At 39.2% G+C, this 23,146-nt stretch overlaps 1 protein-coding gene across 1 annotated transcript; it reads right to left on the bottom strand.

Moving 5' to 3' along the window:
- Window positions 1-156: 156 nt before the first annotated feature.
- LOC126272442 (uncharacterized) lies at window positions 157-12,634 on the bottom strand. Its single transcript, XM_049975317.1, has 3 exons — window positions 12,482-12,634; window positions 664-808; window positions 157-581 (listed from the first exon to the last, which is right to left on the bottom strand). Exons 1-3 carry the CDS (start codon window positions 12,545-12,547, stop codon window positions 445-447), a joined length of 348 nt encoding a protein of 115 aa, XP_049831274.1. The 5' UTR covers window positions 12,548-12,634; the 3' UTR covers window positions 157-444.
- Window positions 12,635-23,146: the final 10,512 nt, after the last annotated feature.

Raw genomic sequence — 23,146 nt, 5'->3', positions numbered from 1 at the left:
AGGCTATTGTGTAAGATTCAATTAGCAAGCATTCCTAATGGGAGAAATCACACAAACAAATGTTGTGTAAAAAAAAAGAGAGAGAGAGTGAGTTAGAAGGAACTGAAAGGTAGACAGATAAGCACATTGTTCAATAATTTGAAGAACAAAAAGAAATGGTAGCTCAGAACTTTATTACAATTAAGCTCCATTATTTTTATATACAACATATCAGGTAAAACTATGTAATATTTGTAGTCCCATTGTTTTATATAAGATGAAGTTCATTCATCTTTAGCAATGAGCAACTCCACAGCTTAAGACATTTTGTATTCGCCTAGTTTTTGTTTTAGAAATAACTGAAGAGAATGGCATGCAGCTATTAAACCATAAATCAGTTAACTGACACTAGCAATTCTCTTTCATCTCAGTTGTCTTTGTATTTGCTAAATTATTGTGCCACATTTATTTTGAAAGGCTTGACGGTTGAGGTATACGGTATTTCAACATTTCAATTTCAGCTTCAAAATATGAGGTATTGTGGTAAGAGTAATATTCAGGATTTTTATATTCGCCGTCTTTGGATGCCCCAGGTCCTACTCCTAGAAAAAAGAGAGAGACTTTTCAATTTTTAAGCTTCATTTCCTGAACATATTAAATCTGTGATTATTGTTTTGTGTATACCTCCTGAAGGTACTTGGTATACTGCTGCACTTAAACCAGGAACATCTACTGATGTTATACTTGGTGGTACTTTACTTCCAGTTCCACTTGGTTGCTTGGGAGATGCTGGTTTGCTACCAACACAGTAGCATCTACTTCCAGATACCTGCAAAAATTTTTTGTTTCAGTGGTAAACCTTTTAAGATATGTATATCAGCATTCTTTATGCTCAATTTGGACATGAGCCTACATGTATTGAAGAATATTTCATTGTTAGGTAAAAGTAAAATCATCATCAGTACTAGTGTAATAATACCATCAAAAATAGCTCCACAAAATGATTGTCAAAAGAACTTTAGTTGGATTGTAATTATCTATTGCATCTTATTTTGAAATGTTACTTTTTATGGCATACTGTGTTAATATTCCAAGGTGGTTGTTCTGTGGTTCTGATCTGCATGTCCCAATGGTCTTATTTCTTCTTTCAAAATAAACTTATGTTATTGCAATTCCCTTTAATAAAGAAATGTTAACCTAATGCGCCCGCATCTCGTGGTCGTGCGGTAGCGTTCTCGCTTCCCACGCCCTGGTCCCGGGTTCGATTCCCGGCGGGGTCAGGGATTTTCTCTCCCTCGTGATGGCTGGGTGTTGTGTGATGTCCTTAAGTTAGTTAGGTTTAAGTAGTTCTAAGTTCTAGGGGACTGATGACCATAGATGTTAAGTCCCATAGTGCTCAGAGCCATTTAACCTAATGCATTTCTACATCAACGCATCAAAACTATTATCTGCAATACAGTCACTGTGTAAATAAATAATTGCGTAATTCAGAAAATTCAGCTGGTCAGAACCACTATTGTGTGAAAAAGATTTAAAATAAAATTAGTTTTCAGAGGTTAAAGTGATTCTTCAGATCGATAGTGCTGCAGTTACACCAATAAATTAAATTTTCCTCTTGCCTCACTATTGGCTCCCTACAACACAACCTGATAAGTTTTAGGGTATTACAAACTTGAAATATATCTCACATACCATGTGTGTTTTTGCAGATATACATCTGTAATTCACAACTTTATTGTGTGAAAGAGGCTACTAACATGCATTGTTTCCCATTTTCTCTTCCATTTGTGTTTGATACTTGGGAAGAATTAACATCAGTAAGCATCTGTATAAGCTTTAATTCATCTTATTTTACCATCGTGGCTATTTCACACACACACACTTGTAGGAAGAAGTAATGAGTTGCTCGAATTTCCTTATTTTTTCAAAATTATAAAATTAGCCTTTGTGTGAGAATGCCTTTCTTGTAGCAGTTGCCATTGGAAATGGGTGAGCTTTTCTGTCAACACACAACTGCCAAACAAACTTGTGATGAAACATGCTGCTCGTCTTTAAATCATCTCTATCCTTCATATTAGTACGTGGTAATTTCCAAACTGTAAAGCAATACTCAAATACAGCCGAATAAGAGTTTTCTAAGTTACCTCCTTCATGAGTGAACAGTTTTCCTTAGGAGTAAACATAAAAACTCTATGCGATTGCATAAATGGTGTACTTCCAGGTGTTCAGACAATTTATTTCCATTTTAAGCATAATATTTCAATGACCAACCCCCCAATTCTTCAGGTGCTGCGAGTTTTGGCGTCATGCTTTAACTGCTTGGACACCAATAGGTTACATAAAATTGAAACGACGGTTTTGTAGCTAGTGGGATGGAGGATCAGGATAGTGTGGATGATGGCAAGGAATGAGTAACATGTGCATGGGATAGAAATGCAACACGAACACAAGTGAGTTTCTGCAGTGCATGATGATGGTGGTGGTGGTGGTGGGAAGAAGTTGGGAGAGGCAGACAGTACAGAGGAAGGGAAGACTGCAGGAAAGAGCATGTAGATGCAGAATGAATGAAGATCCTGGGACACGGTCGAGGTGGGTCTGGGCATGAGGCTAGCAGAGATTGAAGGCAGAAAGATTATAGGAATGAAGGATGTGTTGTAAGGACAAATATCTATGTAATTTAGAGAAGCGCTGGTGTTGGGGCAAGATTCCACTTGGTCAACTATGTTTTTGACCATTCATTTAGACGAACAGCTCGTTGCTGGTCATTTCCACATAAATGCTGTGCACAGATCCTCTGATAGGGTAGAATAAGCCTCCGAGGGATTGGAGTAAATGTGTCTGGGTGTGTGTATTGAACACATCTTACATTTGCATCTTCCACAGACCCATGTGGCTGGAAATGAATGTGGCATTAAGATGAACCAGGATATTGCATAGATTGGTTTGGAGGCAGAATACAATTTTGGGAGTGAGTGAGAAAGATTGTTCCTCATTTCCAGGCAAGATGGTAGATAGTTGAAGCCCTAGCCCTGTAATTGTTTCTGCCCATGTTGATATTGGGCGGTGATGAGGGAGCTCCTTCACAGCTTATTTTTGAGGGTAGTCTGAGGGTTAGGAGTGTGTGAGGGTATGGTGTAGAAATTATGTCTGTAGACGACGTTTAGGGGGTAGTGCAGCATATTGGGCAACGTAATTCTTATCACTGCAAATGCATTGTCCACGTCTGGCCCAACTATATGGGGGTGATTTCTTGGTGTGTAAGGTATGGCAGCTACCAAAATGTAGGTAATGTTGATAGTGAGCTTGATATGGACACAGGTGTGTGTTGATCCATTAGAGGCAGGTGGCAGTATCCAGGAAGGTGGCATATTGGACACAGGATGACCAGGTGAAGAGAATAGGAGAGTAGATGTTGAAGCTATGGAGGAATGAGGATAGGGTAGACGAGGGTTTGGGGTCTATATGATCTGTCTTCTTTGTTCCCCTCCCCCCTTTCCGATGACTCATTGCCTCTATTATTCGGTGGGTTGTTACCTGACTCCTAAATTATTTACATTCTGTGAAAAGTGTAGATCTGGCATACTTACCTGTTTCATGCCACAATGTTGTCAGTGCTCACTGTAAGGTATGGTGGGAAAGAAAAAGGGTATCAACTACTGGGTCTCAGCACCCAATTAGAGAGCAGCTGACAGACTACATGTTTCAAAGGAATATAGTCACAATTTCACATAAGTAATCACAGCCTTCAAAATCTTAACATATTCAGAAGAAATGTGCAAATATTTTAAGAACCAAGAATATTAATTTAATTTTAGCTTTGCGTTTTGTTCCCAACCAACTGCAACCTTGTTATTCTTCTCATATTTGGAAGAAACAATGTATGTTACTACAAACATTATTAATTTAATTTTTATATCAAAGTAATCAGCAACCAGTTGCATAAAAGAAATTTAATTTCTTAACCAGTTTCAGGCACTTAGTGCCCTTCTTCAGGCAGTTATACCTATTGCCTTACTTGTGAGTGTCAACAATAAAATGCATACAGCTAAGTGCCGTGGTAAAAGAAAACAAGAGCAATAATAACTGATTACTTATTACTCTGGTATTTTTTTTTAATACCACAGCATTTTCCTGTATATATCTTACTTACGACATTCGCAAGTATTGTGATAGGTGTAACCTTCTGAAGAAGGGCACTAAGTGCCCAAAACCAGTTAAGAAAGTAAATTTCTTTTATGCAACTGATTGCTGATTATTTCGATATGTACAACTGCGGTTACTGAGGATGAATAAAATATTAAATTTAATTTTTGCAAGTAAAACCATCATATTCCAGCCTAATCTAGGCCTCTGGCTGAGATACAGACCAGTGTGTCATCACAACCAGATATTTTAGCTTTCACATTTGTTGGCTTTGCCAAGACACAACCAAACTGTCACATTCCAGTCTCACCACAACCTCACAATGTGTGACATACGTAGAAAAAGAGTCACATATTCATGACAACAAACAGTGCTCTTGGGTCCCAACCTAATTGCAGTCTTGGAAATTGTGGCATATTCAGAAAATAAAAGTAGCTGAACATTTGTGACAAGCCAAATTACAAATTTTACCACTGCACATGCACAGCAATGAAATTTTATAACCTTATTTGTCACAAATTTTTCGCTATCACTGTAAGAGCTATCATGTCTCAACCAAATTCATGACATATTTGGAAAAAAAAAAAAACAGTCCAATATTCGTGACAACACTGAAAAACCGAACTGTAACTATTTCAATCCTAGAAATTCATTGCTCATTTCCTCGCTTCTCATTGGTATCATCCCACTGGGTATGTGAAACTGACATGTTGCCAACCAATAAACAGTAGAGGAATGCTCCCATTACTGCTGCTGGCCCTGATCTACACTTCAGCTTTTACATTCCACTAGGATTTTCGACTGAAATGTTTCCTTGCGATTTTTCCAATAAACATACTTATTTTAGTCAGAACTGTTTCGTCACCAAATTGAGTTTTACTGCTGTAACAGGACCATTGGGAAATGAGATGTACAAGTAATAAAATACTATGGTAAGCACTTGAAGATGGGCTTTTAAAGCACAATAAGCATAATGGTTTTTACTAAAAACCTTGATTGTGACTTAAGTCTGTTTCTTACTTTATGAGTGTAAAACAGTCACACCTCCAAAATAGGCTCTATATATAAATAAGTTTTAGAACTATCCTCTGTCAAGAAAGTAAAAAATAAATGATACAGAATGTCACACAGTCCTTTTTTAATTATTTTCATTCAAATGTCATCACAGTTACATTAGCTCAAAGTGTACTACTACTTTTCCTTCAGCGTTTGTCCTGCGTGTCTGCAGGGTCCGCTACATGGATCCGTTGTCTCCATTTCACTCTATCATGGGCTGCATCTGGGTGGATGTTTACGCATTTAAGGTCTTTATGAATTGTATCAGCCCAACATTGCTTAGGTTATCCTTTGGTTCTACCGCCGACGATTTCAAGTGTGTAACCCGCCTTGTCCAATCCATTGAAGACGACTCTCATGCATCTTGTCTTGGATCAGTGCAACACCAAACTGTTTCCTAATGGTGTCATTAGAAACATGATCTAACTTAGTGAGGCCCGCTGCCCACCTTACCATCTTCATTTCCATTATGCTTAGGCGGCATTTTGCCTCAACTGTAGTCGACCAGCACTCACAACTATACATGGCAACTGGTCGGATGACAGTGAGATACAGTTTTGATTTTAAATTATCTCTCCTCCTGCAGTTGCAAGTGACTCCGGTTGTTGTTCACCACCTCATCCAGGCTCCCTGAGTTCTGGTGTTGACCTCTTCAGTGAGTCGGCCATCAACGGTGATCGTGGAACCAAGGTATTTAAACTTACTCACACGCGTCAGATCTTCACCATTAATCATGATAGTTCCCATTTCATGTCTGTCTGATGTCACGTACTCGGTTTTCTTCATATTAAGGTGCATTGTACCAACAGGTCACTCCGTTCTCGAGTTAGGCTCTGCAGATCAAGCTTGTTTTCTGTTGGCAGCATCACATTGTCAGCATAAAGTAGGGTCCATGGTAATGGCCGTTGCAGATCAGCTGTCATGGTGTCCATTACGAGAATGAACAGAAGTGGTGATAACGCAGAACCTTGATGGACGCCGACTGTGATGGGAAAGTCTTTGGATAGTCCTGAGGTTGTACAGACATAACTTCTCGGCTGTGCATAAAGTAACTGCACCCAGTTAATAAGCTGCTCCAGCACATCATACTGTCGAAGTGCTAGCCAGATGAGACTGTGTGGCACCCTATCAAAGGCCTTTCCGAGATCCAGGAATGCTAGATGCAGCAGCTTTGCTTTCTCATAATGTTTCTCGACTAAGAGTCTTGCAGCATGAATCACATCAGTTGTGCAGCAGTTCTTCACAAATCCAGCTTGGTTTCAGGAAATCTGTGTGATCTCATGGATCCTTTGGTCCAGAACACATTCAAAGATTTTCATTGCATGGCAGAGAAGTCGAATTGGATGGTATTTGGTGCACTCAGCAGGATTTCCCTTCTTCTTAAAGAGAGGCACAGTGATGGCTCTGCTGCCAATCAGTTGGTGTTTGTCTCTCGTCAATGATCTTGTTGAAGAGTTTCGTTAACCATTCGTCTGCCTTCCAATGATGGGAACACCATAACTCTGCTGGAAGGTAATCTGGGCCAGTGGCTTTCCCAGGCTTCATTTTCCTCAAAGCAGTCTTGACCTCTGCGACTGCAATTTCTCTTACGGGCCCTTCAACAGCATGGCCAATGGGTATTGGTCGATGGGGGAATCCTTCTGTTGAGATCTTCTTGAAGTAGCTGCACCATCGTTCTCTGGCTTTCTTCCAGTCAACTAGCAGATTACTGGTCTCATCATTGACTCCGTAGAACCGATGAACATTATATGAATTGCAATGTCTTGCTTTAGTGAGTCGATGTAAGTCTCGCTCTCCTTCACATGTGCAAATTTTGCATATAGATCAGCATAATGTGAGGATTTGGTTGCTGCTACAGCCTGTTTTGCATCTCTTCGGGCTGTTCTGTACACATTCCATCGCTCTGGTGTTTTATCGTTAAGACTCGCGATACAATCTTTTCTTTGTGTGCACCATGTCCTTGACGGTGTCATTCCAAATCCACGCATCTCTATCAATCCTCCATCGTCCTCAAAGTGTACAAAACAATTATAATTGGAACACAGTATTGCCCTTCTGCTTTGACTATTGACATCACCAATGAACTTTTGTACAGGTGTTGTGACAGACGGATCTGTAGGACTGCCCCAGGTCAGGGTTATGCAGGAAGGTGATGCCAACAAGTATGTCAAAAATACGAAGCTGCCACACTCCCTCCCCCTAGGTATTTTTGACATTTACAGCAACAAATTGAAACATAGCACATCCCAATGACAGGTTGGAGAATCTTAGTTTGTTTCAAGTGAGAGAAGCCAATGAATGTGCTTGACAATCTTATTTTATATAAATTGTGTATTCCATAGTTATCTTTATATTCTACTTTCTCAATTTGATCTGATATTTTAAGGTATTGTCCAAATTCCGAAATACCAAGCAAGATAGCACAGTCATGTCACACTGGACTCACATTTGGGAGTACAATGGTCCAAACCTGTGTCCGACCATCCAGATTTAGGCTTTCCATGATTTCCCTAAATAACTCCAGGCAAATGCTGGGATTGCTCCTGTTAAAGGACAACCTTTCCTAATCTGAGCTTGCGCTCCATCTCTAATGACCTCATTGTCAACTGGACATTAAACACTAATCTTCTCCTCTTCCTCGTCCAAATTCGCAAGGGGTCTCAATACTTTGTTTGTTGAAATACATGATTGTATGAAACTATCACTGGCCAAGGCTGACTGGTTACATAGTATTTCTCAATACTTCTACAAAAAGAGTTCCCACTACTTAAAAAAAGAAGAAAAAAGCTATTGCAAAACAAGACTGCACATCTGAGATGCTGTACATCATGTTCTTTTCAAAGAAACTTCATTAAATCTCTAATCACTATTCTGTGGGTGAACATCCAATAAGATAAGTATAAAATTATTGTGAAGTCATTAACAGACCAAGGAAGGAAGATTGGAATACAATATCCTGCTGAGATGGAGCTCAAACTGGGCAAGGATGGGGAAAGAAAACCACTGTGACCTGTTCAGAGACATCTTAACCTTTGTAAGCAAAGTATAGAATTCAAACAATGGAAAATACAGGACGGAATAATGATGATATTATGAGAAGGATGGATTGCTACTCTCAATTTAGCACACATGCTGAGTCACAGACAGACACAATAAAAAGACTGTTAAACACATAAGCTTTCAGCCAGAAGGCCTTCTTCTGAAAAACACACACACTCACGCAGATGCAGCTGACATGCACATGACCACTGTGTTTGTGTGAGTGTGTATGTTGTCTATTTCAGAAGAAGGCATTCTGGCTGAAAGCTTACATGATTAGTAGAGTTTTCATTGTGCCTCTCTGCGACTCAACATTTCTGCTGTATGGTGTGGAGCAGTCTCTTCTTTTCATAATATTGTCTTGAAGTATAGAAATGTAACTCTGGTTGGCCAGAGCAAAATTTGAATCCCACTCCTGAATATGAGTCCAATGCCATAGTCAATCCAGCACCCCACTCATTTAATACACTGATGCACTGACCAGCCACATGACTCTGATTTTAAGCCTCACTGATTGAACAGACTGTGTTATACTATCATCAACTGGACCTACTTTTATACAATTGATTTTTAGTTTTATTTTTACTATTAAAATGAATTCTATGATGCCCCTTTAATAATTTCACAAATACAGTTTTCTAGTTGAGAGGAATTCACAGAGCACTTTGTGTGTTAGAGGGTTCTCAGCATATGCTGGTCAACAATTTACTTTTTTGAAATCTGTGGCTAACTAGTACCAAGTTGCTGGTACACTGTGCCAGAGAACTTTTTTTTTTTTTTTTAATAATGGTTATATTCATTGTATTGAGCCAAAGAAACCTCTCGTATAAATAATTATGGTGACAAAGAAACCAAATATAGCATTAGTCTAGGGAATACGGGTTTACTTCTAAGAGCACATTAACCTAGATTACAAAGCCTCACAAAATGTATGAATTCCATTAACCTTGATTACTAAACCCTCACAAAATTTACAAAACATATGAATTCCTATGGGACCAAACCGCCAAGGTCATCGGCCCCTAGACTTACTACTTAAACTAATTTACGCTAAGAACAAAACACACATCCATATCTGAGGAAGGACTCAAACCTTCAGTGGGAGGGGGGCGCACAATCCATGACATGGTGCATCAGACCATACGGCAACTCCATGCAGCACAAATTTTACAATTGCAGTTTGTATTTCTTTGCAGTTCCTGCAATCTGGACATGTTCTTTCGAGTACCTTGATGGCAAACATTGTCTTTAACAATGGCTGAATTATTTATTGCCAAAATCTAGCACTATGCTGAAACTCGTGCTTCTTTTGTAAATGTTCTGAATGTTTACTAATGGTGTGCCTGTTTGCTGATAGTTAGCATATTTGTTTTGTGGCTTAGAATTTATATTAGTATGGTATCTGTGATGAAGTATCAAGCAGTCACAGTTAGAAGAGTGTTAATTTACATCACATTTCCCCCTTCAGTGCTGATCTCATCTTTGATGATGACAATGATGACGATGATGAGGTCCCATACTCCGAGAGGCGTAGGGAACGATGCGGGAGATCCCCACCGCCGACTAGGCAAGGTCCTAGGAGAGGTGGTTTGCCATTGCCTTCCTCCGACCATAATGGGGATGAATGATGATCATGAAGACAACACAACAACACCCAGTCATCTCGAGGCAGGGAAAATATCAGACCCCACCAGGAATCAAATCCGAGCCCCCATGCGCGGGAAGCGAGAATGTTACCGCAGAACCACGAGCTGCGGAATCTCATATTTAGCTACTAAAATTTGCACAACATAAATGGTGCGGAGTTTGATTTTGACACTAACATACTGGGTGGTATGCTCGAAGAAACTGACAAGAATAGATACTTTAGTGAAGAGGATGATGATGATGATGATTATGTGGTACAGATGACAGTGATGTAGGCCAACACTTTCAAGCAGCAAAAGAGGAAAACGAGGAATCAGAAGGATCCCTGAGTGGCCATGGAAGACTGAGCTAGGTCATGCTTAGATTATAATAGTAGTGTCTGCAATAGAAGACTACTTATTTTGTGTGTCAAATACCTTCGCAGTTATGATGATGATGATGATTTATAACCAATGGATAACAGTTATGACTTATTTTCCAATAAGATTTTGAGCAGTATAATTGTCAAGCTATAAGGTGTAAAACAGGGCATTTTGTACTTATTTTGTATGTAACAAACTAATGGAGATCTAACAATTGTAATTAACTAGCACTTAGCCTATATATGACTTCCTTTGAATAAAATTTGCAGTAGTAAAATTTATATGATTTAGTAGCAATGTAATATTTTCTCCTCTTTAGTGTTCAAGGGTTAATTGGAAAAAATTCATTAATAAGCTGGGAGACATAGATTGGCATGCAGTAGACCTACATGTATGTGCCCACTGAAGACAGAAGTCTATCAAAACTGTAACCAAAAGGAGTTCACAAGTCCAATAATAATTAAATTCTGTATGTTCTACATCGGCACATTTTTTAGTGAACCTGCAAACCCAAGCACTCAGTCACCAAGGTTGACACCAAAAGAAGAGATTACAAGGGCCTATCAAACAAAACCTGGTAAGAAACTGAATAAAGACTCAGCATGGAAGAAGGAAGGAAGGAAGGAAGATAGATAGATATCAGAGTTTGACAACTCATTGAGGTCACTAGAAGAGAAGGAATGAAGATTTGGGTTTAACATCCTTTCGACATCAAGGTAATTAGAAATGGAACAAACTCTGAATGGATTGTCAGGCATGGATTTGAACTGTCGTTCTCCCGAATGCGAGTCCAGTTTGCTAACCACTGCACCACCTCGCTTGGTGTGTCAGACTGGGGAAGAAAATTATCCACGCTCTTTCAAAGGAATCATCCACACAGATGCATTAAGTAATTTACGCAAATCATGGAAAACCTACATCTCGATGACTGCACTAGGGTTGGAACCCCCTCGCCATTGTCCCAAGCACAAGCTCTGTGTACTACATCTCTCAGTAACACCCATTATGGGACTGGGTCTTTCTCACAGTGCCAAGTCTACATATGGAGATGGAAATCGGCAATTGGTACAGCTGTGGTAACTATGATCATTCAGATCATTTCGTTTTGACTGCACAAGACACTGTTGTTGGTGAAGTCAGAGAGATTAAAAACTCCTGAATGGCACTGCAGTAATATTAGTCATAGTTAACTCAACCACATCATTCATGGCGCGGCCCACTTCACAAAGTGTCTGCCCTGGAAAATGACTCCCGAATTGAAATGACGTTTATCCAAATGAACCAAGTTTTGTGGCATGCTGAATCTGGTGATGAGTTCCTTGATTGTCAAAGGATGAAACTCTTGGGTGCACTTTTGTTAACAATAATAATGGGGGGCTAAGGATTTTTTTTAAGAAATTCATAATGGTTTCAGAGACCATAGACAGTGAAAGATTAATATTTTCTGAATAAAAGTATGGCTGTCTGCAAATTATAACAAAAAATTCGAAACACACTTAATACATATGGAATAAGTACAGAAGTCAGTTCTTATCACCCCAAACCAAACAAGTTCCTATCAGCAGAAACGATTAGGCCTATCTAGCTTAACTCTGAGTAGTGAATTCCAAGTGTCCATATAACAAGACCATCTCCAACCTCTCCCCTCCCCTTCCCAAAACTGATGCACAATTTAGATACATGTTAAAACCTTAAGAACCAACTGGTAGCCATACGTCCTGTTCTGCACAAGCTCTCATCCTTTACTGAAGAAGTTTTGTACGTGCTACAGGACTTATACTGTGTGTGGGGAGATTGAATCTAAATGCAATAAAGCCCTGCTTATTAGGGTCCTTCAGAAAAAAAATCTGTAACCATTAATATTCTTTTCCATTCACATGTAGCATTCAGAAATCTTTCTTGAGAAACTAAGACGAATGTAAAAGTTTTACTTAAACATTTTTTTTTTCCTTACAGAAGGAACAACTGTACGTTTTAAATGAAACAAGAACGAACTGTACCTCATCGTTTCTCACGTAGAACGCCTATAATATTACTTTACGTTACTTCCAACGTCCTCACAACTACGAAATCCTTAATGTATGGAGTAAACTCATTTTATTAGTTACTCTTTCGTTTCTGGATATGGAAACAATACACAGAATGTACTCGTTCAAGATTTGTGTGTGCGGATAATTCACTATTAAGCAAGTTCGACACATTTCTTTTAACATATTCACGATTGTGTAAATCACCAACAACACAAGGTGAGATACCTTTCGATTTATGTTGCTGAGGAATGACAGGCGTATTATACTGCTAGCCATTTTAAAATACTTCATTTATTTACAATAACACAGCCGTTCCCTTAACTTTGTCCGCCTACAGCTGAATTCCCTTATGAACTAGTCAGAGATGATACGCACATACTTTTCAAAGTTACAGGTATTAAAGTACCAATGAATATGCAACAATCTATCTGCATAGATTTTGTTTTATTTTATTGGCTTCTAGCATAAAGACTTTTTAGCCATCACAAATTAAATCTATTGATACATATACACATAGCAAAGTAACATTTGTTCTTCTCCATTCATATACGTCCTCAGACACAATTGACAGTTAACCGCTTAGTTGTTAATTCATTCCTTTAGTTAAGTTCAGTGGTCACAATCCCGTTTAAATTTTTATATCGTCTTTAGCTATAAGTCTGGATATGGCGTTGTAGGACCTCCTGGTTGTGTATCCGAGAACTGGGATCGTGCACAGTGCTTAAAGCCCCTATCACCTAGGAAGGCGCTTCCGCGCAATAGAGGGGGAGAGGAAAGGAAGCGTAAGGGGGATGAGAACTGCGCATGCGCGGCAGCAGAGAACGGGCAAATAAAGCCCACGCTGTTAACTGCATTGCTTGGACCCCCCCATCTCCGGACAATCTAAGCCAAGGCACGCTCCCGACTCCGTCTCCTCAAGCTCCTTTCCGGCCGTACGTGGGGTCTGGACCTCTCCACCATACTCCACACCTATAAATCCCTCATCCGCCCTATCCTTTGTTACGCCCATCTGGCCTGGATCTCCGCCCCCCCCCTACATTTTATAAATCCCTTCAAATCCTTGAACGCCATGCTCTCCGCCTCGCCTATCGCATCCGTCTCCCCTCCACCACGCGGATCCTGTACGATCTCATTCCGTTCCCCCATCTCCTCCATTTCCTTGAAAGTATACGGATCCAGTACACCTCTCGTAAACTCGATCCTCCTCACCCGCTTGTCTCCCCTTATCATCTCCCACCCCTGCCTGCTGCTGCGCCTGTATTCCCACGTCCCACCAGGTCTCCATCTCTCCACCCTCCTTACCCCCCCCCCCCTAAGGTGGCTTCCGCCAGCTCCCCCTCCCTGATGATGTCCTCCTCCCCTCCATCTACCCCTCCTATCAACTTTGATCCTGCCCCCCACTTCCTGAGTCTTTTCCTTTAGGCACCCTCCCTCCCTTCTCTCTCTTTTTCCCCCATCCCCCTTCCTCCACCCCTCTTCCCCCGGGCTTCCCCTCCCCCTTCCTCCCTTCCCTCTATCTCCCCTGCCTGTGGCATCTCTGCTCTCCCCTCTCCCCCCCCCTCCTCCTCTCTTGGCAGGTCCCTGGACTCGTACACACTCAGTGGACTTTTGCGCGCTGGTGATCATCGCCATCTGTGTCTCGTGTGTGTGCCTTCGTTTTGTGTTTAGTGTTCTTTCGCCGTCACGCCACCACTGTTCACGTGTGCCATCGCAGTTATCCATGTTATGTGCGCTGTGTCAACAAGTGTTAGTGTTTTTTCTCGTCCAGTGTGAACGGCTTCATGTGTATTTTTTTTCGTATCTACATTTTTTTGCCTGCCATTTTTATTGTATTATCTGTGTCACCTATATGTCATATTATTGTACCACTTAAGGCTGAAGAGCAGCTTAATATGCTGCTGACAGCCCGCCTTGTATGAGGTGATTAAAATTACAAGAAAGAAAAAAATCTACATTGCTGAGGATAACAGTCAGGCTCGTTTGTCTACAGTATATTGTATTATGCGTTCAAATCTATGAGAGGAATAATAATCATTAAAACCAATTTCGAACAATCGTCATAAGAGAAATATTAACTCACGTCATTAATTCATGTCCACTGCTCCACAGTTTACTCTGCATGACGCCACCAACACTTTCGATATTCCAGTGAGAGACCACATTTATACTACATTGAACAAGCAAACAGTTAACTGTCGTCTGCAGCTCGTGGTCGTGCAGTAGCGTTCTCGCTTCCCACGCTCGGGTTCCCGGGTTTTATTCCCGGCGGGGCAGGGATTTTCTCTGCTTCGTGATGACTGCGTGTTGTGTGCTGTCCTTAGGTTAGTTAGGTTTAAGTAGTTCTAAATTCTAGGGGACTGATGACTATAGATGTTAAGTCCCAAAGTGCTCAGAGCCATTTGAAGTTAACTGTCATCGCAAATAACTCCATGGAATCTGACCGATAACATCATAAACCACAACAACAACAAACTATAATGTTCAACATATTGCCCCTACCTTTGTCATTTTCAAGGCACAAACTGGATAAGGCCCTAAAAATAACATTAGCTGTTACTTGTCGAGATATCGGTGGTTTATGATGTTATCGGTCAGATTCCGTGGAATGCATAATTAAAACGATACAAAGTCCTAATCAAAAAGGCTAGGAAGTTCTTATTATTATGTACGTAACTGATAAATACCATTGCAGACTGGGAAACACCAGAAGGCTCTGTGCAAATGGTGGACAAATTTAAATACTTGGGAGAATTTATAACAGGAAGGAACAGGAGCAAGGAGGGAATAACAGAGGATAAAGAAGATGAGGTCAGCCTTCTGCATGATGAGAGAGATATACAATAAAAAAGAATATATCCACAGAGGCAAAGATAAGAACTACAAGGCAATGGTGAGGAATGCAGTATTATATGCTGCTGAGACGATGACACTTGGAAGAAATGGGGAAGAACAACTACACAAAGAGAAAAATACTGAGAAAAATACTATGTGCCAAGGTGGAGAGAGGTGGATGAGAAGACTTAGGGAAGAATTGTACTGGAACATGAGAACAATATCCAGGGAAATCAGACTCAAAAGGACAAGGTTTGCTGGGCATGTAGTTAGGATGAGTGTGGACAGAATGCTGAAGAGAGTGTGGGAAACAACACGGAGGACAAGGGGAAATACAGGAACCAAGCGGGTTGTTGAACTTTGGAAGGACTGGTTGGAATTGGGGATAAAGGTCGAAGGAAAGAAAAATTGGAGGAACAAATATACATCGACCAATATACCGGAGATCAATGACAGAGAAGAATACAGGAATAGATTAGAATGTCACCAGTGGAGCCAACAGGAGAAACGGACGCTGACGATCTCGGAAGAAGAGCGGAAGAGAAGAAGAGAAAGAATGAAGAGGTTCTGGGAGAAGAAGAGGAAAATGCAGTCCACGAAGAGACAGTAACGCAAGAAGAAGAATAAACTAATATGTTGACAAACACATTTTTTAAACCACGAGTCTTTAAAACTAAGAAATATTATTAGTTTGTTCCAAAGTCTACATTGTAATACCATCCTCACTTCTATTTGAGTGTTTCCAAACATTCTGATTTTAAATTTACGATGATAGGTTCAAGGCTTATATCCATCATCACTTCCCTGTCAAATTCTTCTTTCTTAAACTTTTCAGCATACCACACAGTATGCGCCCACGCTTCAGGTGGGATGTTGCCTGTTGCCTCATTGTCTATTGCTTCATGCACAAGTGATTCACTGTATGTTAGCTTGAATGCTTTGTTTTTTTCTCCCACATGGCCTTAAACCCTTTGCCCAAATTCATTCCATGGGGCTACAATGACAGTGACATGTAGGTAAACGCAGAACTGTGTGATCCAATTCATGTGCAAGGAAGTCAAGTTTGTACGTTCTGTCACGTGACTTGTACAGAATAAATTAACGAGCTGCAGGAGATCGGCACGAGTCTGGTTCTAAATATTTTTATTTTTAATCCAGAGAAAATATCCGCTTTTCTGGTGTTTATACTTGGTGTTTCCTCTGTAACTGTTGAATTATAACTGGCAATGGCCGACTTCGAAGGAAGGTATGACAAGAATTATGAATCTCGTCACGAAAGTGACAGTGTTCATTGCCGAATGGTAATCACTGCTGTTCTTTTTTTTTTTTTTGCACGTAAATACAAGTTTTATCTCAGAAATAAAACCAAAAGAAGAGTCAGCATGAAGAATAATTATCACAGAACCTATCCCTATGATAACTTTAAATCCGCCAGTACCATCACTCATTTTCCAGCAGATCTTCTTGGAATGATTCTAACTGACCCATGTTTCATCAAGGTAATACACTGTTGAACTACCTCCTTCTGCTGTATCATGAATCTTTGTATGGGATATAGTTCATGCTGCACCTAGATCATTTCTTTGAACTAAAAACTCTCTTCTTAACACATCTGAATTCAATGTTCTTTAAAATTCTTTACCTTGAAGAAGCGCTTACCATTGAAGCCTGCATAACTGTAACACATTTTTGTTACGTTGGGCATTCGTCATTCACATGGAGAACTTTAAAACATCGTTTTAAAAACTATCCATTTGTGTTACAGATTTCGATGCTCTCCAGGCGACACGAAACCAACTGCTTCGACGGCTCCTACAGCTCTGTCACTTTTCTTTACAGTTCTCTTGCTGGCATCACATGGTTCTGGAATCCATTCTTGTGTTTTCCAATGTGAACAGTAGGAGACCTGCTTTTAAATTCACGTTCGAAAAAGTTAGAATGCAGTAAATAATCGGCCTCACCTGCCTATGAAGCACTTCACGTTTACTGCCGTCGCCTGACTTCTTTTTATCGCCCTTAAACATTTACAAGATACACATTCACGGCTATACTGCTAAAAGAAAAAAAGGAAACAAAAAACTGATAGTTGAATGAATAATTCGGTTGTCGCGAAGTGTGGCGACAGTGCTGCATGTAAATGCGAGATTCTCGCTCTCTAGCTGTAACTCCATGCTAGGCGCTCGGAAAGAGAATGAATATTTTGGCCGCCAGTGGCTAGTGGAGGGGGATGCACAGAACGGCTGAAAATTGGGCGCCTTCTTACACGACGCGAACAATAGCAGTGACCAAGTCTTAACAGCTCCTTTAAAAAGTTGACTCTGCCTTTCTCATAGAGTCTACACTGAAATAAGATGTGATTTATATCAACAATTGCTTCCTCCGCACACTGACAGTAGGGTGTCTCCGATACGTCGGTTCTACGTAAACAAGCAGGGAAAGATCCATGACAGACACATTCTATCTGCGTAGATATCTGTGCACGCAATAAATCGCCACAAATTTCATTTCAAAATGCTGCTAGTCGCCCATCTGTCGGTCCAGGAAAGAACATTCACGAACGATTGCAATTCAGGAGAGTAACTCGTAACATAGGAAATTCTACAGTGAACTGTGTTCGCAACTAGCTTCAAGAAATGTCAACGAAAAATCAGAGGTGGGAAGAACGATCTAGATAACCAAGATGGTGTCTCCTTGGGCGACGGTTGTATTCACATATTAATTTACTTCGTGAGTTACACTGCGAACTCGATAAAGAACTTGGTAGAATTATTTTCAAATGTACATTAAGAAACTTAAATATCTATTGGAGCTCGTAGCTCTTCATGTAACATGGCAAAATACTTGTATGAGGAGGATGCTTTCACTATAGTTGATATTGTGATTTATGGCAACAAGAAGAAATTAAAAGGATTTACCATTTTCGACACTAATGTCCAAACAAGCATTGAATGAAATAATATCTGTCACATGAGAAACTATATACACTATCCTGACAAAGGATTTCATGAAGACGAGTACCTCATTGCATAAAATATCAATCGCGACACATTACAGACGACATTTTCGTTAAAATTTTGTGTTGTAAACTGTTTTATTCAATAGCTTGAATGACATGTAAATATCTCTGTTTTAGCAGACACAGATTGCTTTACGCTATTTGCAAAATGTATGTCTTTCTTATCGTCGTTAAGTGTTAATGCGTAGCCTGTTAATAAAGCAATGTTTCTGAACAAAGACAAATATCTTATACCTAAACAATCAAACAGGTTATGTGCTGAGTGTGCTACTACGTAATTTAGGGAGTCAGTGTGCCAATTTCGACAATATATTCTACAAGAAGGATAAGCACTGATTTACCAAAAGGGCAATGAAATTGGAATACATGGAAATTCGAAACAAATGTCTATTTAAGTGATATTCCTGGAATGCCTGTCCTGGGTTTTAAAAATAAGGGGACAAACATTTTCCCCTAAGCTACAGACCAGTTTCCATTGTTCCAATATTCTCAAAGATATCTGAGGCACTGATACACACACATATAAGCAGCCTCTTTGAAAAACACAAAATCCTATACAATAATTAGTTTGGTTTTTACAAGTGGATAAATAATGTTATACAAATAAATAATAATAATAATGATTATAAAATATGCAACATTCCACATTATGTCTTCCCTTTATGTTTTTTCCTTCTTTTTTTTCATTTCTAGAAATACTTACCCCCAAGATATGCATAGCACAATACTAACACCTCTTCCTCTTTCTGAGCTCAACATTTCACTCATTATGGAGGGATGCTGAGTCAGGTTTTCAGGACATCAAATGGGAAGTTGCAGTACAGAAAATGGCCCAGAGATCACCAGTGTGTGTGTGTGTGTGTGTGTGTGTGTGTGTGTGTGTGTGTGTGTGTGTGTGTGCGCGTGTCTAGTGTGTGCAGTGACTGATAGTGAAATTTGAGTGAACAATATGGCATTACATTATTTAATAAGTTATTTGTAAAAAAAACGTATTGTACACCAGGAGTAAATCTAATTATTGTCTCTAACTAGAAGTTTGTAAGTATATATGTATACAAGTTATCTTATTTTGAAGTGGGCTAAATTTGTAAATACCTTGACATGTCCTATAACCTACTAAAAAGAGATCAATGGATGAATAAAGCTACTCCTACCATTACATAACAGCAGCCATCTTTGAAATCACTGACCAAACCGGAACAGCTTTTGAAAACAATAACATGGTATCAATGATATTATGTGACCTAAGTAAAGCTTACGATTGCATTCCTGTTGACATGCTACTGAGGAAGCTACTGTCTTATGGGGTGAGAGGGAGCACTTAAGCTGTGATAAGTTCTTATATAAGTTATAGAAAACAATTTGACTCAGTCAGAAATATAAGTTCTTCCATAATGGAAATCAGCACAGATGTACCACAGGGGTCTATACTTGGACCCCTCTTCTTCATTTACCTAATAACACAGCCCGCCCTGCCGTATGTTATTCTGACGATGCAACATTACTAACCACATATCAGAGCATTCCAGATCTGAATAGCATAACAAAAGAAACACTTCATAAGGCCTTGGATTGGTTTTGCAGCCATTAAGCCGCTGTGCAATCCTGATAAAACCCAACAACTTTTAATGGGAATATCAGCTGAAGTAGGCAATCAGTCACTAAAACTCTCAGGTATTTACACTGACTCAAAATTCAATCACATATGTGGACAAATATCCCAGGTGACATACCTTATCTTGAAACTAAGGGAGATAGGGAGCTTGGATTACCTGAGGGTGACATACTTTGGGCTATTCCAGTCACATATTTCATATGGTCTGATTATATGGGGGCACTCCCTTCATATCAAGAACATTTTGAAATTACAAAAAACGTCTTACACATAATTTGTAAAAGAGGTCACAGGGAGCACTTTCGTCCTATTTTTCCAGATTCAGAATACACACAATTCTAAATTATGAATTATATTAAAAATAATAGTTCAGAATTCGTTGCCAGAGGGAAATATATCAACAAAACACCAGATCTGACGTTAATTTAGACATATTATGCCACAGATTAGCAAGAACAGGAAATCCCTGCAACGTAACCTCACTCAAAATGTTCAATAAACTGCTAATTCATGTTCAGTCTATGGATATAAATTTTTATTTTAAATTAAGTGTTACAGCTGCCTCTCAAATCATCCATTGTATGATATTTAAGAATTTTTTGAGATCCCCGTGGAGGATATTAGCATTTAAAGGTTTTCTGTAGTTAAACATATTATTGCATGTTGTGGTTAAGCTGTGTGTAATCACATAGTGAATACAATACACAATACACTACGTACAGGGTATACTACACTATACTATACTACATTCTATTCTATTATAGTAGAGCTTATTTCATTAACTTTGAGAAACTATCCTGGTGTAATCTGGTACACTGCCATGCTTAAAACGTATAATATAATGTATTGACATTATGGTCTTTGATGAATAAATTTCTTGATTCTAGATATTGAAGGCAGTTTAGTTAAAGTTGTAGAAGCTGTGGAAGATGCTACGGCTCATGCATTAAACAGTTGTCTTACAGCTGATCAATGCATTAATTGTACTGATTATGAATATGACAGAGGAAACACTGCAGAAAATAATGCATCTTAATACCTCTCATGAAGTTGGGCAGAATTGAACAAATTATTTGATGGTGTTTCTCAAGAGAATGTTTATGAACTTTTTACAATTTTTTGGTTTTGTGAAACATTCTAACGACAGTGTAGCGACTAATATATGAAACTTGAAAAATGTGGAGAATAATGTGAAGTAACAAATGGTCAAAGGTGTAGAAATAATCCAGAATTATCCAGTTTACTTTTAATTTGGAAACTTTTAGGCACATTATAACAATTGGACGTATTTGTCAAAAAATGACAGACTATCAGCAACTTGACAACTTTGTGCATATGAGAAAACTTTGAACCATATCATGTGATCAAGAGATGTCAAAAGTGGATTGTGGATGGTCGACCACAAAAGCCTCAAAAAGTGATCTGTCAGAAGCTGCTGAAACTCCAAAGACACACATGGTTGTTTTCGCTGCAACATCTGTCGTTATGGCATTGAGTGTGATGTTGGTAGCTGGTTTGTAGATAACTGTACAGCTAGTCATATCACCAACACTGACAATTTTTTCAAGATGTTCAAAACATTTTCTACACCCCACGCAGCTGATCAGCAGATGGTCATATTGTTGAGCCTGTTGACAAGAGCATCATAGAAACTGAAGTGGCAGTGAGTGATATACAGTATGTGCCAAAAATTAAGAAGAATCTTTCCTGTCTTGGCGACATAAGATAAAAATCCAAATACTACATTTTTATTCACCACAGAAATGTGTTACTTTGAAATTGGTGAAGTTAAAAAACTACTTAGCAATAGTGATCGTTATGGAGGACTGTTTAAATTAATGATGAGAAGAATTAAACGTCTCATTCCTGCTGAAGACAATGAAATCTGTTACTTACTAGAACTGTATTGTGAAAGATATGGATATCAAAATAAGTGACATAACACACTGTTAAACTCCAAGATCTTAGGCATAAACACGGGACTGGATTCTGAGCTCTCTGAAGACTGTATTTATGGTGAAGCACATCAGCTCTATTTGGCACCCGGAACAGAGCTCCTCAACAAGGAGAGCTGATTCATATGGTTGTCAGTGGTATTTTTCAAAAGTCCAAGTCTGGGTAATGCTACTTTGTTTTATTTAAAGATGATTACAGTAAATTTTGAGATATATAGTTCATGGAAAAATGAGAAGTTCCTAAAAAACTAAGACAATTTATAGTGGAAACACAGACTGCTGGGAACACAATTAGAAACCTCTTGAGCGATAATGGAGAAGAGTTCAACAGTAAAGAGACAAGTGAGACTCTACATAAGACTGGCAGAATGCAACGTTTCCAGATGCCATACATTCCACAGCAAAGTGTCTGTAGTGAAAGAGAAACAGCAAGGGCTACGATGCAAGCTCATGGAAATATTTCTCAGGCGTTTTACGCTTGCATGATAACCTCTGCAGCACACACCCTAAATTGTATGGGACCTTCCAGTATTCTAGGGAAGTCTGCATATGAAATGTATCTCAAAAAAAGCCTGGCGTGAAGCGCCTACATATAATATGGTCTAAATGTTGAGTTCACATTCCAAAACAGTTAAGAACGAAATTGTATCGAAAAGCAGTAAAAGTAATACTGGTTAGCCATGACCATGATGATAGTTATCAGAACTTGTGTAAAGAAAATAACCAGTTGATGAGATCATAGGATATTATTTATGAACAGAAGATTGTACAAAGAGGAAGTCCAGTATTTGCTGTAGATTTTGATCTCATCCAACGGAAGTCTCGAGGGTATTTGGACAAAACTGAGAGCAAAGTGAAATTTATTTTTCAAAGTGAAAGTCAGTTCTATAGTTAGGATGGCACACAAGGTGAAACTGAATAGAAATTAGAACTGACAATGAAAGTTGAGGCCACAACTGCATGAACATTTAACACGAAACTGCACAAAAGACTTCAAGACTACATAATGCAGGTAATGACGTTTGTGGAACCAGAATCTTATTGTGACGCCGTGAATTCGAGTCTACAAGACGATTCGAAAACACCAGCGGATCAAGAAATTGTGGCACATCAAAACAAATTATAGAAAAAGTATATTCCATTTAATGGGATCTACAAACTGAAGACAGATACTGAAGGATCGGTTGACAGTTTCAAAGCAAGACTGGTTATTAAACCATTTTCTCAAAAGAAAGGGCTGTGTGGCGAAGATGTAGACTATTCGAACCTTACTCAGTATTGCAAACAATGAGAAGAGGAAATTACACAAATAGATGTGACTACTGCTTTCCTCCACGGTAATCTGAAGGGAACGATATTTTATGACACAGCCTGATGGTTATAATGATGCCTCTAGAAAAGTGTGTCGATTAATGAATAGCTTACATGGCCTGAAAAAGGCACCTCGTTGTTGGAATGAGAAATTATCTAAT

The sequence above is a fragment of the Schistocerca gregaria genome, chromosome 5, assembly GCF_023897955.1.
Source record: "Schistocerca gregaria isolate iqSchGreg1 chromosome 5, iqSchGreg1.2, whole genome shotgun sequence".
NCBI lineage: Eukaryota > Metazoa > Arthropoda > Insecta > Orthoptera > Acrididae > Schistocerca > Schistocerca gregaria.
The sequence above is the reverse complement of the archived record's forward strand: the minus strand, read 5'-3'. Positions and strand labels throughout refer to the sequence as shown.